General features: G+C 40.5%; 2 protein-coding genes across 9 annotated transcripts in view; one reads left to right on the forward strand and one right to left on the reverse strand.

Annotated features, from left to right (window-relative positions):
- Window positions 1-2120: 2120 nt before the first annotated feature.
- Window positions 2121-8976, reverse strand: CHCHD7 (coiled-coil-helix-coiled-coil-helix domain containing 7). 5 transcript variants are annotated; one of them, XM_063643309.1, is made up of 6 exons: window positions 8858-8976; window positions 7785-7932; window positions 6022-6091; window positions 4200-4298; window positions 3263-3405; window positions 2121-3139 (listed from the first exon to the last, which is right to left on the reverse strand). In XM_063643309.1, the coding sequence occupies exons 2-5, from the start codon at window positions 7841-7843 to the stop codon at window positions 3301-3303; spliced, it is 333 nt and encodes a 110-aa protein (XP_063499379.1). In that variant the 5' UTR covers window positions 7844-7932; window positions 8858-8976; the 3' UTR covers window positions 2121-3139; window positions 3263-3300. The 5 variants fall into 5 exon arrangements, with proteins under 5 accessions (XP_063499379.1, XP_055142339.1, XP_055142337.1 ...); XM_055286364.2 differs by having other exon boundaries at window positions 2121-3405; window positions 7805-7932; XM_055286362.2 differs by having other exon boundaries at window positions 2121-3405.
- A 359-nt stretch (window positions 8977-9335) lies between these two features.
- Window positions 9336-16218, forward strand: part of PLAG1 (PLAG1 zinc finger) — a 50368-nt gene continuing 43485 nt past the window's right edge. For 2 of the 4 annotated variants that reach the window (XM_055286366.2, XM_055286369.2), the window contains exon 1: window positions 9336-9574. The gene's annotated coding sequence lies outside the window, so the exon portion shown is untranslated. The remainder of the gene's footprint in view (window positions 9575-16218) is intronic. The other 2 variants (XM_055286367.2, XM_063643302.1) reach the window with 2 other exon arrangements.

Genomic DNA, 16218 nt, shown 5'->3' on the forward strand with positions numbered 1-16218 from the left:
ACATAAAAACTTGTACAAAATGTTCAAAAAACAGCATGACTCATAATAGGCAAGAAGTGGAAATCCAAATGCCCATCAGCTGATTCATGGATAAATAAAATGTGGTATAACCATACAATGGAATGCTAAAGCACTGATACATGCAACAACATAAATGAACCTTGAAAACATCAGGTTGTCAAAGAGGCCAGTCACAAAAGACCACATATTATATGATTCCATTTATATAAATGTCTATAAATAGGCAATAAGATAAACAGAAAGTAGATTACCAGTTGCCTAAGTGTTGAAGGTTGGCATTAGGAGAAAATGGGAGCCAGGCATGCAGATACTACTCCAGCTACTCAGGAGGCTGAGGCAGGAGGATGCCTTGAGGCCAGGAGCTGAAGGCTGCAGTAAGCTATGATGACGCCAACGCACTGAAGCCTGGGCAACAGAGTGAGATCTCATCTCTAAAAAATAAAATGAGCCAGGCACGGTGGCTCACGCCTGTAATCCCAACACTTTGGGAGGCTGAGGAGGGTGGATTACCTGAGGTCAGCAGTTCGAGACAGCCTGGCCAACATGGTGAAAGCCCGTCACTACTAAAAACACAAAAATTAGCCAGACGTGGTGGCTCATGCCTGTAATCCCAGGTACTTGGGAGTCTGAGGCACAAGAATCGCTTGAGCCTGGCAGGCAGAGGTTGCAGTGAGTCGAGATTGCGCCACTGCACTGCAGCCTGGGCGATACAGCAAGTCTCTCTCAAAAAAACATAAAATAAAATAAAAAGTAAAATGAAAAGGGGAGCGAGTGCTAACGGGTACAGGGTTTCAGTTTGGGGTAATGAAATGATTACTTTCTAAAATCGATTGTGGTGATGGCTGCACAACTTCATGAATATACAAGATCACTGAATTGCATACTTTAAAGAGTTGATATACATGACATATCTCAATAAGGCTGTTATCTTTTTAAAGTCTTTCAGGAAGTCAAGTAATAGACCTGTTTTTGTGTGGACTCCATATGCCACAGTCCTAGGAGGGAGGCTCTGGTGATCACTCGAACCCTGCAGACTAGTTCTGCCCCCACATCCAGCTTCGGACTGAGCTACCCCTTGGTCCTGAGCATTTAAACATTTCTCCCTTGGGCCAGGTGCAGTGGCTCATGCCTGTAATACCAGCACTTTAGGAGGCTGAGGCAGGTGGATCACTTGAGGCCAGGAGTTTGAGACCAGCCTGGCAACATGGTGAAACCCCATCTCTACTAAAAATACAAAAATTAGCTGGGCGTGGTGATGGGTGCCTGTAATCCCAGCTACTTGGGAGGCTGAGGCATGAGAATCACTTCAACCTGGCAGGCAGAGGTTCCGTGAGCCAAGATCACACCACTGCACTCCAGCCTCGGCAACAGAGCAGAACTCATCTCAAAAAAAAAGTTTCTTCCCCAATATCCAGAACTATAGCTCCCTATAGAGTGACACTGGTAAGCCAACTGCAGTTTTTTTTTTTTTATGACGGAGTCTCGCTCTGTCGCCCAGGCTGGAGTGCAGTGGCGTCATCGTGGCTCACTGCAAGCTCCACCTCCCAGGTTCACACCATTCTCCTGCCTCAGCCTCCCGAGTAGCTGGGACTACAGGCGCCCACCACCACGCCCAGCTAATTTTTTTTTTTTTGTATTTTTAGTAGAGACAGGGTTTCACCATGTTAGCAAGGATGGTCTTGATCTTCTGACCTCGTGATCCGCCTGCCTTGGCCTCCCAAAGTGCTGGGATTACAGGCGTAAGCCACCGCGCCTGGCAGCCAACTGCAGTTCTTGAACCTACATCAACCTCAACTCAGAGGCCCAACGGGCAGGAGGGCCTGGTGGGAAGGCGGGTGTCCAAGTCTTTACCTGAAGTGCTCAGCAATAAGGCAAAGGTACTGAAAATAAAGACTCAACAAGAGTGGCATCAGGACAACTAGTTACAAGATGAATGTTGATATTGGTATGTACATTCAAAGAAATGACATTAAAATTCCAAGCCCTTTAACAAGTGTGCTTAAAAGTACAAAAATACTTCTTACACAGGTATGCATTCATTCTTTTCTGGTCCTATTTTAATCCATCATTTTTATAGCAGTCAATACAAATCAAAAGAATTTTGGAAATGATCCATTTTTTATTCAAATATAACTACATTTAACAATCAAGGTCATGTGGCTTAAAAACCTGAGCTTGGTTTTAGACTCAGACAGACAGTTCATTGTCGGCAGCCATTAAAACAATGTTCTTGACCCAAGACCAGATGAAGAGAAGGGACAAAAGCAATGTTCTCAAGTACACATTAAATCTCATTCAATAATAGTATGTCTTCATAAAACTACCATGAATGAAACAAACGATTCTAAAAGGCAGTGGGCACAAGGAGGGCTGCTTCACAATCTACCCCAGTCACCACACTGAATAATCGTATTGTGTTTATATCATAAAGTGAAGTTCTAGTCTCATCCCAGTGTTGAGTTCACCTGATGAACCCTGACCCTTTCCCCTGCCCAACTCATCCTGCAAATAGAAATCCTACTTCTAAGGGAATCCATTTGTCTTTCTTCCCATTACTGTGGTTCAAAAACTGATACTACAGCTGCAGAAGGCTACTCAATATTTAAGGATTTTAATCACAGAATCCTGTAACTAAGCCTTTCTTTAAAGAAAGACAACCAGTTCCTTTTTATACCATTTATTTAGAAAAACCCATTTGCCCCTAGTGAATGTACTAACCTTATTTAAACAAATATAAGTGAGGGAAGTAAGAACTGATTTGAGGAATGAGCCTGGGATCTGAGGCCTGCCACACATTCCTTACCTTCAACTTACCTTTCCAGTCTTCTCCCACCACTGCTCCACCCAAGATTCTAGGTGGAACAATCTACAGGATACTCTCTGAATGTGGTTCCAGCTTCCCTTGCCTCACACTCTTGCTCATAACATTTCCTTTCCTTGGAAACACTGCCTTCATCTCAGCCCCATTCAGTCTTTACTTGTTCACATCATACTCTTCTTTCAAAACCCAGTGGAAAAGCTCAATTTCTCATGTAGCCTTACCTAATTCCATGCCTCCAGAAAGTCATACAAACTCATGCCACAGCACAGCCAGCAGCAACATACCATCGGCATGGCACTGAGAGCAAGCAAAAAGGACATGGGGTGATTTCACTGTCTCCACTTGAAGAACTTAAGGTCTGTCTGGGTAAGGGGTGTACAGTCTTAAATGTTACAGCAATCATTTATTAGAAATATTCACCTGCTTCTAAGTTATATAAACACTTTTAATGCAAACATTCAATAGGGCATCTTTCCCACTGCTCTCAAAATTTCATCTCTTTCTGCTGCCGTAGGCATAAATGGCTTCACTCCATTCTTTCTTCTCTGCATCACGATAGAATTCTGTGTACAGGCATTAAAATAAAAAGAAGAAACCAAAATCAGTCATGTATTAAATGCTAATCATTTGCCAGTAATTTGCTATTGCTTCCTCAAAAAGGAAATTCTACAAACCAAGTTTAAAAAAAAAAAAAAAACCCAAAACCTAATTATAGGACTCCAGATAAAGGTATTTAAATTATTAACAATTAAATAGAAGTAGTCATTCCCACAAGAATACATTAACAGCAATTGGGATAGGAACATACAAAGTACAAAGTACAAAAGTATATACAGTCCATCAAGAAGAGCTACTGAATAATCGTGAAATAAAACCAACAGTGCATTTGGCAAAGGGAAAGGAAATAGCTGGATCCAGTGGTTCAAGGAAACAGAAATTACATACCAATGTTTTCAGAAAAATGGACCATTTTAACTTCCATGGATGGCAGTGAGAGAGAAAAAGGCAGAAATGGAAGCCTAACATGATGTGTTATGATAAGGGAAGTTAAACATTCTGTTCATCTCCAGGAAAACTAAATTTATAACAAAGACATTGTTTTAGGGCTGCAGATACTTAAATGCCTACGAAGACCCACCTATATTAAAATTGCATTCTTATAGCTTAGAGGACGACAAGGCAGCTAACAAGAGCTCTCAAGGATCTTTCAGGGCTAAAGTAGCACACAGAGGATAAAGTTGAAAAGTTAAGTTTCCCTACAGCCATCAGTGGGAAAGGATTGTGGGTACTAATTTTAGGCTTCAGTTTCAAGCCTAGGAGATGGGTTTTAACACAAAGCTAACCAATCTAGGCTTACCCAGAATCTCCGGCAGTTTTTGTACCTCAAGAAGTAAGTGGAACACCTTTCCTTGTCATAGTTATTTTCATCCAGACATCTGGTGGAAGCATCAGATTCCTTACAGACATAAGAGAGGCATCATTTAAAAGGTAGAATAGGATCAAAAAGCAAACAAACAAACAAACAAAAGCTCCTTCCCCAGAAGCAAATGTGAAATAGTTCGTTTGTGTTCATTTTGATGGGTAGACTAATAAAAACTGGACAATCTCGCCAACTATCCCAGTATGCACTCTGCTCAGGCTAACACCTTCCTTTTTGTAATGTGGGCCAGTTTTCTGAATATGTGATCACAGGAATTTGAGCCAAATAACTGTGATCAATTAATCCAGTAACCATTTTAGTAAGAAACTGAGGCAAGGTGCAATGTGTTAAATGACTACTGCACAACTAGAATCAGAATCCATCTCCTGACTCACAGTACATCTCCCCTGCTTTTCCAGATTTTCACTTTGGCTTGAATGTTTGATCATAATGTTGGTTTCAAGATTCCAAGTAAATCACTAATAACTGGTCTACATCAAGGCAACCTAAATTAACACCATTCATCTCAATGCATTTTTGGCTACCATTTACTCCATTATACAAATACACTATTATATAAGCAATTTTAATAGATATTACTTCAAAACCAAAGTCAACAACACAAGCTATAAATTCAAAGGAAAGTAGGTGCCACATGGGGATTAAATTTAAGCTGTGTGAACTGCAAGTAGATTGAATAACAAACTTAAAAGTGAAAGGTATGATTCTGTGAAGTCACCTAAAGCAGGGGTCCCCAACCCCCAGGCCACAAAGTGGTACTGGTCTGTGGTCTGTTAGGAACCCGGCCAGATAGCAGGAGATGAGCAGTGGGCAAGTGAGCCTTACCGCCTGAGCTCCCCTTCTGGTCACATCAGTGGCAGCATTAGATTCTCATAGGAGCATGAACCCTATTGTGAATTGCGTGCATGTGAGGGATCTAGGCTGCAAGCTCCTTATGAGAATCTAATGCCTGTTGACACCCACCCCCTTCCCCGTCCGTGGAAAAATTGTCTTTCACAACACCGGTCCTTGGTGCCCAAAAGGTTGGGGACCACAGATCTAAAGGAAAGCTTTAGCTATATGGGTAGATAGTTTGCAACACATATCTAAGAAACACATTCTACCTAAACAGAACAAAGCTGAATTTCTATGCCAAATATTTAATGTATATATTTGGAAAATGCATATAACTAAACAGTATAATTTTCATGGGATAGGTATGATAACTACATTATTCAAACATAGCAAAGCCACAAGTATAGCAAATCATACCAAATAAATGCCAATAAAAGCTTACTCTTAAAACATTTTGTTTATCAGATACCTTTGTGAAAACCTTTAAGCTTTAAATAGGCTAATTCTATTATCAGCCCATTACTCTCAGCCAGGTTGTCAAGGACATGGTGATATTATTGCTAGTGAAACAATAAATGTCAGTGACAGTTTAAAAATATCACACCTTCCAGTTTTCCATGTTTGGACTAAATATTCTCAGTGTTACAGTTTCCTGTCTAGTTTTACAGTGACAACCAAATGCTTGCATATTATACAAATAAGGAAAACTAAAGAAAAGATGAATGTTTGTTAGAGAAATTATAAACATCTAAAAATGCTCTAGTTAAATAGGATATGCTGGCCAGCAATATTTTTCTAGAGAAACAACTTTATTCAACAACTGCAGAAAACAAAGGCCCACAAAACTAAAGGCAGCCTGTTTTTCCAACTTAACACTCATGAAAATTAAAGCAAACCATCCTACCGACAAGCAAGGATTTATGTCAGGATCTCTCAGCCTCTGTGTTACCAAGGGCATTCTAACAGTCTTCTTACTGAGGGCAGACAGAAAAAAAAAAATACAGTAGTTGACAGAAAATAAATCAATACATCTCAATAGCACTAAAAGTACCTGAAATTTTGATTTTGGCATAATGATCACTTAGTGAGGAACTTCATGTATTCTCTGTATTTTGTGAATAAAAACTTGAACGTGTTTTTCCTTTATATTGCCATGCCTCAACACAAAGGCCATATATTGGATTGAAATGCATCTATAGGCCGGGTGCGGTGTCTCGCGCCTATAATCCCAGCACTTTGGGAGGCTGGAGCGGGAGGGCTGCTTAAGCTCAGCAGTTTGAGATCAACCTAGGCGACACAGAGAAACCCCATTTCTACCAAAAATACAAAAATTAGCCTGGTGTGCCGTGTGCCTGTGGTCCCAGCTACTTGGAAGGCTAAGGCGGGATAGCCCAGGAAGTCAAGGCTGCAGTAAGCTGTGATTGCACCAGTGCACTCCAGCCTGGGTGACAGAGAGAGACCCTGTCTCAAAAAAACAAAAAAGAAAGATAGTTCAATTATAATTCAGTTGTTTTTTACCCTTTTTTCTTAAGTTTAAGCAACCAAATGTACTAATAAAACCTAAGAATACAGTATGCATTCCAACAATTACTTCGTATTTTACACCAATTAGCGTACAAAATAAGAATGAAATTCAGTACAGTCCAACTTTAGCAAAAACATTGAACAACTGAAGTACCAGAGTGCCTATTTTATGGCCAATAGTAGGGTAGCCAACACACCAAAAAGCCAAGTTATTGCTTAGTTGACATTATGAAAAGCTATACTGTTTCAAAAACAAAAGAGTTGAAATTTTACTTCCAGTGGCATCTTCTTTTTAAGTGATTATTTCCCTGCGTCGCAGGAAGTCAGGGAATGCTACTGTGCTTCAGTAATCTTCCAATTCAATTCCTAGAGATACAGCCTTGCAAAAGTTTAGGAGGCCCAGTCGGGCGGATCACGAGATCAGGAGTTCAAGACCAGCCTGGCCAACATGGTGAAACCCCCTCTCTACTAAAAATACAAAAATTAGCTGAGCGTGGTGGCATGCGCCTGTAATCCCAGATACTCAGGAGGCTGAGGCAAGAGAATCGCTTGAACCTGGGAAGCAGAGGTTGCAGTGAGCTGAGATCGGGCCACTGCACTCCAGCCCAAGCGACAGTGGGAGACGCCATCTCAAAAAACAAAAAAACAAAAAAAGAGTCGCCCAGCCCAGTTCTACTATGGGAAAGATCAGGATGTCCAGGCCAAAGGAGACCAGCCTTTGCAAAAAAAGAATGGAAAAGGGTTTGGTTATTCTGGTGTCCATTAAGTAATCGCTGAATAATTTTATGATTTTCATTGAACAATACAAGAAAATATCAAGCCAACAGTAACATCTTAGCAAAAAAGAAATCAAGATGCTGTTCAATTAAATCTACAAGCTTCTTCCTCTCCTAAAGACAATTTTTTTCCACACTTGACTTCTTCCTAAGAGAGATGATGATAGTAAATAAGTTCACAGCTTTCTTTTTTACATCTATCCTATGATGTGAGAACACAGAACTCTTCTTAGCTTTTCATACACCTTAGACTTAATAATCTCAACAAGGATCAGATAACCTTGCATTAAATTTAAGTTTCGTGCCTTACATGAAAGTATCCTACTCTATATTTTATTGTCAGTCAGAAATTCTTCAAAAATAATACCTAGGTAACATCACATATACCCAGTTCGAGTTTGGTGCATGAGTTTCTTCACATTTCATTTCCTTTTCCTTCCGGATTCTAAATACAAGGCACTCTAAGTTTGGATTTCCGAAAGTCCCCTCCTTTGCATGAGTTCCTCGTGTATTAACTGGAATTGAAGAGGAAATGTCAATTTACAATGAGAAGCGGGGCTGAAGTGCAACATCGAGTGCTCCGCTAAAGGGGCCTTATCTATTACTTTTTGAATGTACTAAACAAATGTTACAAGGCTCTCCTACTTGCAGAGGATAGCCGGAAAGAAAAACCAAGCAAAGATATGAAGGAGGGGCCACAAAACCATAGCACATTCGGGGAATAACTCTAATATCCACTCCGAAGGGCAAACTGCTTAATAAAGCAGTTCCTGATTTCCCATCCAGTGGTTCACGTTCCCCCTCTCTAAGTAACTTTGAAAGGGCAGGGGGAAGGAAACGTTTCTGAACACGTTCATGCCCACACGCCCCGTGGTCGGAGCCCGGGCAGGGTCCGCGGCTCTGCTAAACCCGGAAGCTGCACACGCCGTGCCGTTAACCCACTGCCAGGTGCAGAGGGGAAGGGGGCAAGAAGTCATGGGTGGCCTGCCGGAGGTGGGAGGGCAGGGCGAGGAGAAACGAGGGGCGAACCCGAGGCCTCGCCGCCTTCTGCGATGTAGCCCGTCAGCGCCTGATCCTGGACGGCGCGCACAGGTGAACACACCTTGCTGTGCCCTGAGACCATGCCAAGAGAGGCAAGAGGCGAGGAAAACGCAGGGAACTGGGGGTGGTGCCGGCAACTGCGCTTCAGAGGCTACACAGGAGAGTGGAAGAAGAGCTGGGGTTGCCCGGACTAGGCAGGGGTCATCTTCCTCGCCCCCGGAGCGAACAGACCCGTGTGGCGGGAGGAAGAGCAACGGGAAGAGGTCCGCGCCGCGGCGAAGCCTGGCAGGAGCGCCTCCGCTCCGCAGAAGTGGATTTGGGCCCCGCTACGGCCCAAGGGCACCCCTCTCTTCCCGCTTTTCTGCGGCCGCCGCGGAGGTAGGGCGGGGGACCACTCACCTCGGGCCTCCGCTTCGCCAGCACCCAGGCCGTCTCCAGCTCCAAACACGTCAATGGCTCACGCAGCAGGACCTTAAGTAGCGCGCATCCCAACTTGCTGCCCCCGCTCCCCGGCGGCAGCCCGCCCAATCGGCGCGCGCGGCCGCCAGACTGACAGCCGCGCGGGGCCCTGGGCCGCAGGGGCGGGCGGGCCTCGCCCCGCCCCCGCCTGGCGAAAGGAGGGCCGAGGCCGGAGGAGTGGGCAGGGCGGTGAGCGCGACCCCGCCCCCTCTTCCCCCGCCCCACCGCGCCCCCCAGCCGCGGCCCGTCTCTTAACACTTCGGCTTGACGGGCGGTGTCGTCGCCCAATGGGCGAGCCGGCTCCCGCCAGCGGCGGCTCCGAGTGGCCAGCTCCCGGGCGGAGCGCGCCCGGGGGGCGGGCGCAGCGGCGGGCGGGGATTGGGGGCGGGCCGACGGGAGGCGGGGGCGGTGGCCGAACAGGCGGGGGGAGGCAGCGGTGGGCGCGACGTCGGCGGCGGCGGCGGCGGCGGCGGCGGCAGCTGCAAGTTGGGCTGCAGGGGCAGCGCATACACTACAATGGCTGCTGGAAAGAGGCGTAAGGAAACAATTTCCAGGCCCGCCGCGTCCAGCCCGAAATATGAGAAAAAAATTATTAGAAATTCCGCGGGCGGTGTAGAGGCGGCGGACGGGCCGGAGGGAGGATGTTAAAGCCCCGCGGTGAGTTCTCCGGGGGTCCGGGGCGGCGGCGAGGCGTTTAGCGGGAGAAATATCAGGGTTATTTAAATTATGGGACTAGCCGAGGGGGCAGAGGAGCAGCGGCGGCGGCAGGAGGAGGAAAAGTTTGTGCTACTCTCAGCCCCTGCTCAGGACCCCAGAGAGAAAAATAATAATAAAAAAAATAAAATAAAATAATTACGCGGGGCTGCGAGGACTCCCGAAGTCGCTTCTGACAGGGCAGGGGGCGATGCGGCTGGGGACCCGAAGGTGAGGTCGGTGGGAAAAAAAAAAAAACCTTTATTCAGGGTCTGGAAAGTTTGAAAAGTTTTCCTCCTCCTCCTCCTCCTCCTCTCTGGTGCTGTGAATATTGTGACAGCGGCAGCGGCAGCAGCGAGAGCGGAAGACATTAGAGACCCGAAAAATAAGGGAAAAATTAATATAAATTCAGTTTTGAGAGTAAACTCTCCGCATTTTCCACCAAAACATCCCGGGAGAAGGTCGCTTCCCAAAGGGCCTGGCGGAAACCCGCAGTCGGCAATATTTGGGGGGCACTTTGAGTGACTTGGGGTAACTTTGCCCCTTTTCCAAAAGAGGTTTTTCTTTTCTGGAGAAATGAATTTGTTTTTGCCCTTTCCTCAGGTGGGCAAGCCGGGGTCGGGGTGCGGGGTCTGCAGGGAGGTGTGAGCCCGGGGTGTGTGGCTGCGAGGGGGGGTAGGGGGAGGGGGTGCTAAATGAAAGCAGGAGATCGGCACAGAGCAGGGACAGCTTGTTGTCAGTATCATAAACAACCAAAATGGAGGGAGAACTCAGGCATATAACCAAATAAAAATTTTTAAAAAATCGCAAAAAATCCCTAAAAATCCGGGATGCTCCCCCTTTTCTCGCTAAAGGTAAAAGTATGTACCGCCTTTCCCCTGAAGTCCATTTTGACTTTGCAGGGACCAAGGAGTTAATATTTATTTATTTTTTAAAACTTTCGAAGGGCAAAAGCCTTTTATAACTCAACCGACAATGAGAAAACGTGAAAATCCGATGCAAGAGAAGCAGGGGGAGCGAGGGGGGAGGTGGTAGTGCAGAAACTGCTAAACTTATTGGTAATGTGGACTGATCTGAGATAAGATAAACACTATATTTGCTATTTTATAACTCTCTTTTAATGATCTTTGCGGGGTTTTTTTGGGTGGAAAAAAAAGTGATGCCATTTTCTTAATAGAGTTAATATGTGTGATTGGAAGAATAAACCTTTCCGGCTTTAGATTGCATTTTCGTCGCATTTATGCTTCAGGTTTTGTTAGTGGCTCCCTCCTTTCTTTAAACTGGGCTCTGCAGAGGAGGGATAGAGAGGTGATGGTGCTCAGAGAGGCTGGAGTGCAAGGCTGGAGTACCTTTTGGGGAGGGGTGTGGAGTTGCTTGGTTTCCCCCTTCCTGACACGTTTGCTTCACCTGTTCATCCTTCCTAAAGAATGTTAAGCTGAGGTTTTCTGGTTTTATGTATATAAAAGGGTGATGTCTCCTGCATCACATTGATGTTAATGGGAAAGTGCTGCTGATGTTGGTTCCACGTGGGATATGGGACAGAGCAGGGCATTTTAAAGGGACAGCTTCTCTTTTCTTATGATTTTCATCACCTACACAGAATCACTGTCTGAGGACCAAAAGCAGAGGTGCTGGGAGGGTGTGGTGATGGAAGAGCCTTCCCTTTCTGTTACTCCAGTGCACCCACCCATAGGAGTGATGGAGGGACAGGAGGGATAAACAGCCTCAACCGAAGATGGATATGTGTATAGTTTGTATCCAAGCTGTTCCTTTGTGTAACAAGCCCTCCCAGGAACTTTTCATGTTACATTGCTTTGCTTTGGAAGCTGATTTTGGAAGGAATTGTGGAAAAATGGAAATAGTTTAAGGTGTGTGGTGTAATGGTATAGCATTATTGAACAGTTATGAATTCTGTGCAGTGAGATCAAAGAGCTGTGTATGCCCATAATGTGATTTTACAGCCATTTTGTAAAAACTGTAAAATACCTAATATTCAGTTTGGCTTAAGGTACATTGAGGACTTCTGGTTGAAAATTACAGAGTGGTGAAGATTCTTTAAAATTGTAAGCAGTAGGCAATTCTTTAGGGGGAAGGAAAGCACACACACCAACACCATGGAAAAGTTTACACATCCATTTTTAAAGTCCATCCTATACATGGGCTGTAACTTTGCGCCTTTGAAATGAAAAGATTTTTAAAATCCTGAGCCCTATGAGTTTTCATTTTCTAAGTTGAATTTATTTGTGTTATTTAACAGAAAGTGTTTACTACCATAAACTACTATCGGCTCTTATGTTTTAGATTTCCGCAATATTTTCAGAATTTAAAATATGTAAATTGTTAGCTGTGCTATAATGGGGATTAAGGGTAATCTTCAGTAGAAATTACTTGTGTTCCATTTTCCACAGGTATATGGAGTTTCTGAAATAAATCCTTATTTCCTTTTGTTTTTATGATTTATAGACATGGATTAAAGTTAGAGCTGAATTTTTAGACTTCTTATATAGAATGTTTTTTCTTGCCCTACTGTATAAACAAGTTATTATTTTTGTAGTCTATTGTATGTTAACTTGTGTTTACAACTGAGTTCTTCCAACTTTCTGTAAATACCTCCATACAACATCACATCGGTAACGTGTTTGAGTACATCATCTTGTGGTTTCTGATTTTGGAAGCAATTACAACTTTCTAAGAACTCATTAAAAGATTAATCTCATCACCCACAGTTAAATCAAAATTGATTGGAAAAGGATTAAGCTATCAATAGAGAAGGGAAACTCCTCCATGCCCAGTGATCTTCTGTCCAGAGGTTTCAGAATGCCATTAAGACTTACAAAGCCTTTTCATTTTATCTTACGTTTTCATTGTATTTTGGCTCAAAACAGTTACATTGTCTATAAGTAGTCAGAATTATGCTGTGCATTTAAAATAAATGAGACTTAGATCTTGAATAATTGCCACTTTGACAAACCAGATACTAATATCAATAAATTCAATCTCTATAAAAAAATGAAGGAATTCAAGTTCTATTAGATCATCGTGTTATTCAGGTTGTTTGGACACTTTATGATTGGTTTATTGTCAATCTAAATAAAAGTGCTGGTATTGTGATTTTTTTTCTTCCTCTCATATAGGGTGGTGTAAAACTTTCTTCATGTTTGTATTTTATGCAACTAGCTACTTGTCTGATTTAGAAAATGCACTCAGAGTGCACCAATCTAAAATCTGTAATCGCTTAGAGAGTCTTATTTAGATGGGGCACAGCACAATATTTAATTTGGAGTGATTGTACTGAGGTTTCGTGATGCCTTAGAAATACTACCTGTTCATCCTTTTCTGAAGCTACTATTAAATTACACCAATATACAGAAATAATGTCATGATATTGTGTACTCAAAATCTTTATTTCAGTTGGAATAGGAGAAACCTCATATATTGATAGTCTTATTTTAAATTTATATGCCTAATTTTGCTACTTGAAATTCTATAAAGAATTTAGCTGCTGTGGAAGATTTGTAAGTGTGGGCTAATATTGACACATTCTATATCTGTATATTATTACCAAAATATTTTAGCGAATAATAAATAGATATTTATAGCAAAATAAATTAGTGAATTTGCTTTGTCAGTATAGTTTTAAAATTTGAAGGGTGCTATTTGTGTTTTAATAACATGCACAGGTGGGGGTTATTCCTTCATTTTTAATGTAATCCTGATTGTCACTATGTACATTTTGGTTTGATATTCTGCAAATTTTCCTTTCTAAGGATTAAATTTGTTGTTTCCTAAATTAAATGTGATGCTCCTGTCTTAAGTGAGATTTGGAAAGCCAGATAACTAAAACATATATCTATAGCTATCTTTGAAGTTTTGTTTCAGTAATCATTTGCCTCTTGAGCTGTGTAGTCAAAATAATTTTATCTAAGAATGTTTTAATATTTTTTCTTTAGAATCCTGTTCTTTGAAAAATTAAGATATATAAAAAATTACCAGTTACACACATCCCCAAGGAAAAAAAACTTTTACTGAAGAAACTTACTTACATTGCTTGGAATACATATTCTTTTTGGTGTGTTTGCAAGTGTATAAGAAATATTAATTTTTTCTCTTTATATTGATAACATCTTAGATTCTTTAATTATTTGAGTAAGGGAAGAGTTTCAAAAGGAGAAAACTGAATCTGTTCAACAAAATCCAAGGTAGTGAATATGATCAAGGTAAAAGGGCTATAAATCATCCCTTGAGCCATTTTTAAATGTCCTAAGAACCTGATAAACACCTTTTCTGAAACATTGAATACTTTGAAACTGTATCAGTCACTTCTGAAAAACAAAGGTAGACCTTTAGTTTCTTTAGTTTTAGCAGGAATTAATATAGGTAGTATATTTAACCAATTAGTAAGTGTTTAGGTAGTCATGGAAAAGTATTTACAAATAAGTAAAATATGAATGCAGGATAAATCAGATTGATTAGCTGTAACGTTAACCTGATTTTAGAATTTATGCATGGGAATTCTTTTCTATTTTACCATAAGAATACTTTGGAGGTAACTAATTTTTGCTTTTTGCATTTTATTGCCTTAATTTTTTGAAATGCTCAAACCTGAAATCCACTGTTACTACTTTTCATTTATATTAGGTTAACTTTTATATCTTATTTGCAAATTTCATTGTAAAATATCATTTTAGAAATTAAATTAAGATTTTTAGATTATAACATTTTATGAAAGTATTGAGCTATTAACATTTGAAGTTACAAGAAATGTATGTGTATGAAAGCCTAGTAGAAATTATTACAGGGACATAATTTGATTTTTACTTTTAAATCGATTAGCCTGCTGCCCAGAGGTTTGCTTTATACTCACTGTTTATAGCTATCCCTGCCTCCTCTTTACAGGGTGGTACTGACAAGGATATGGTGGTGTGGAACTTCCAAGGGCACTTGGGTATTTTTGTTTTCTGATTTTGCGTATGTATTGGTGTTTGTTGTTAAGAATTTTGCTCTTTTAAAAAAATGCTTATCAGAACATTTAAACATTTTATAAAACAGAAATATCTTATTTTTTTTAAAAGGTGGTGTGATACTGCATTAAAATTGTTAGTATTTAAAAGTCCCTGGATGTCTTGTAAACAGAGTTACTACAGGATCATGGTATTAAAACTAACCACAGTGTGTGTTGGGAATTTGAGATGAGTACCTAAAAAATGTGTGTGCATGTGTAGAATGAATGAACTTACGCAGTTATGTCCTAGGTTAATAGGACGAGAAATTTGCTTAAAATATTTCCTTACATTTAAAAGTGGAATCTTCTTAATCTAAAAACAGAAAACCTAGCAATGTGAAGATGTTAGGAAGCAAAAATTTTTTTTGGTGCCTTTTAAAAATAAGAATTTTAAAAAATGAAAGTATATAACAATAAGTATGGACTAAAATGTCCAAAATTCATGGTAAAGAATTTGGTAGATAAGAATTTCAGAGTAAAATAACAGTTGTGGTAAATTAAAAATTCATCTTATGTGAATAAATAATAACCAACTACAGGGCAAAAGTTATAATTTTGCCTTAAAAATTAGATAATTGGGGAGATCTACCAAAGAATATTTTTAATACCAATTGCTGGTTTGATAATGACCTTTTTAAAATAGATCCCCAAAGCCTGCCTTCCTTCTCTTCTTAGATTTGAATTAAACTAAATTAAATTCTAAGAATAATTTGTAATGGTTATTCAGAATTTTTTTTAAATAAGAAAAATTACTTTCTGCTATTTTTATAAAAGATTTTAAAGATTATTTTAAATGTGTGTCTTCATGAAGTGTCCTGAGAAAGTTAGAAATTATTGAAAATCATTTTCTTCATTATTCATCAGAAAGCTTAAAACTTTAAGTTAATGAAATAAATTTTAAAACCTCAGTCTAAGAATAGTTTGCTTCATGGACTTTTTTAGAGCAATTTAAATAATTTGTTACAGACTTAGTCACATTTAAAAAGCCTTTCACAAGATAATGATAACATTTCACCAACAAAGTTCTTAATTTCTGGTATGTTTTTAGGTCTATGCTGCCGATTAAAGGAATTTTTTCTTTCCCATTTATTAATTAACAATTGCTTTTCTGAAAGAGTATCTAAACTTTTGGTATTATCTTCTGGGATAGAAGTTGTCTTTAGTATTAGAAAATATTTTGAGAGTGGAGGGGGGCATCTTTTCTTAAAAGGCAACAGAATCCTTTAGAGATTGTGAAGGATGTGCCATTAGAGAGTCTTGAACTCTTCTTTTTTGAGAATGAGAGCCCCATTTTAGCCTTTCACTCATTAAATATTTGAATTATTATTGCAGACCAATATTGGAATTGCACATACACATATTGATTGTGATTTCCTATATTTTTGTTTCTGAATATGATAGTATTCTCAGAATAAGTGCTACATGTAAAAGGCTGCCATATCAGTTTTTAAAAAATTATTTCTCTTTAACCAATGGTTAGACATTAGAGCCCTTTAACTTTAAAATACATTTTTGGAAACTGTTAAACTAGAAATCAATTAGCAAATGTGGAATTTAGCCCCTTTGGCTCAAAGGCAAAATTGGAAAGTGTCATAATCAATTTTAT

The sequence above is a fragment of the Symphalangus syndactylus genome, chromosome 7, assembly GCF_028878055.3.
Source record: "Symphalangus syndactylus isolate Jambi chromosome 7, NHGRI_mSymSyn1-v2.1_pri, whole genome shotgun sequence".
In the NCBI taxonomy this organism is placed as follows: Eukaryota; Metazoa; Chordata; class Mammalia; order Primates; family Hylobatidae; genus Symphalangus; species Symphalangus syndactylus.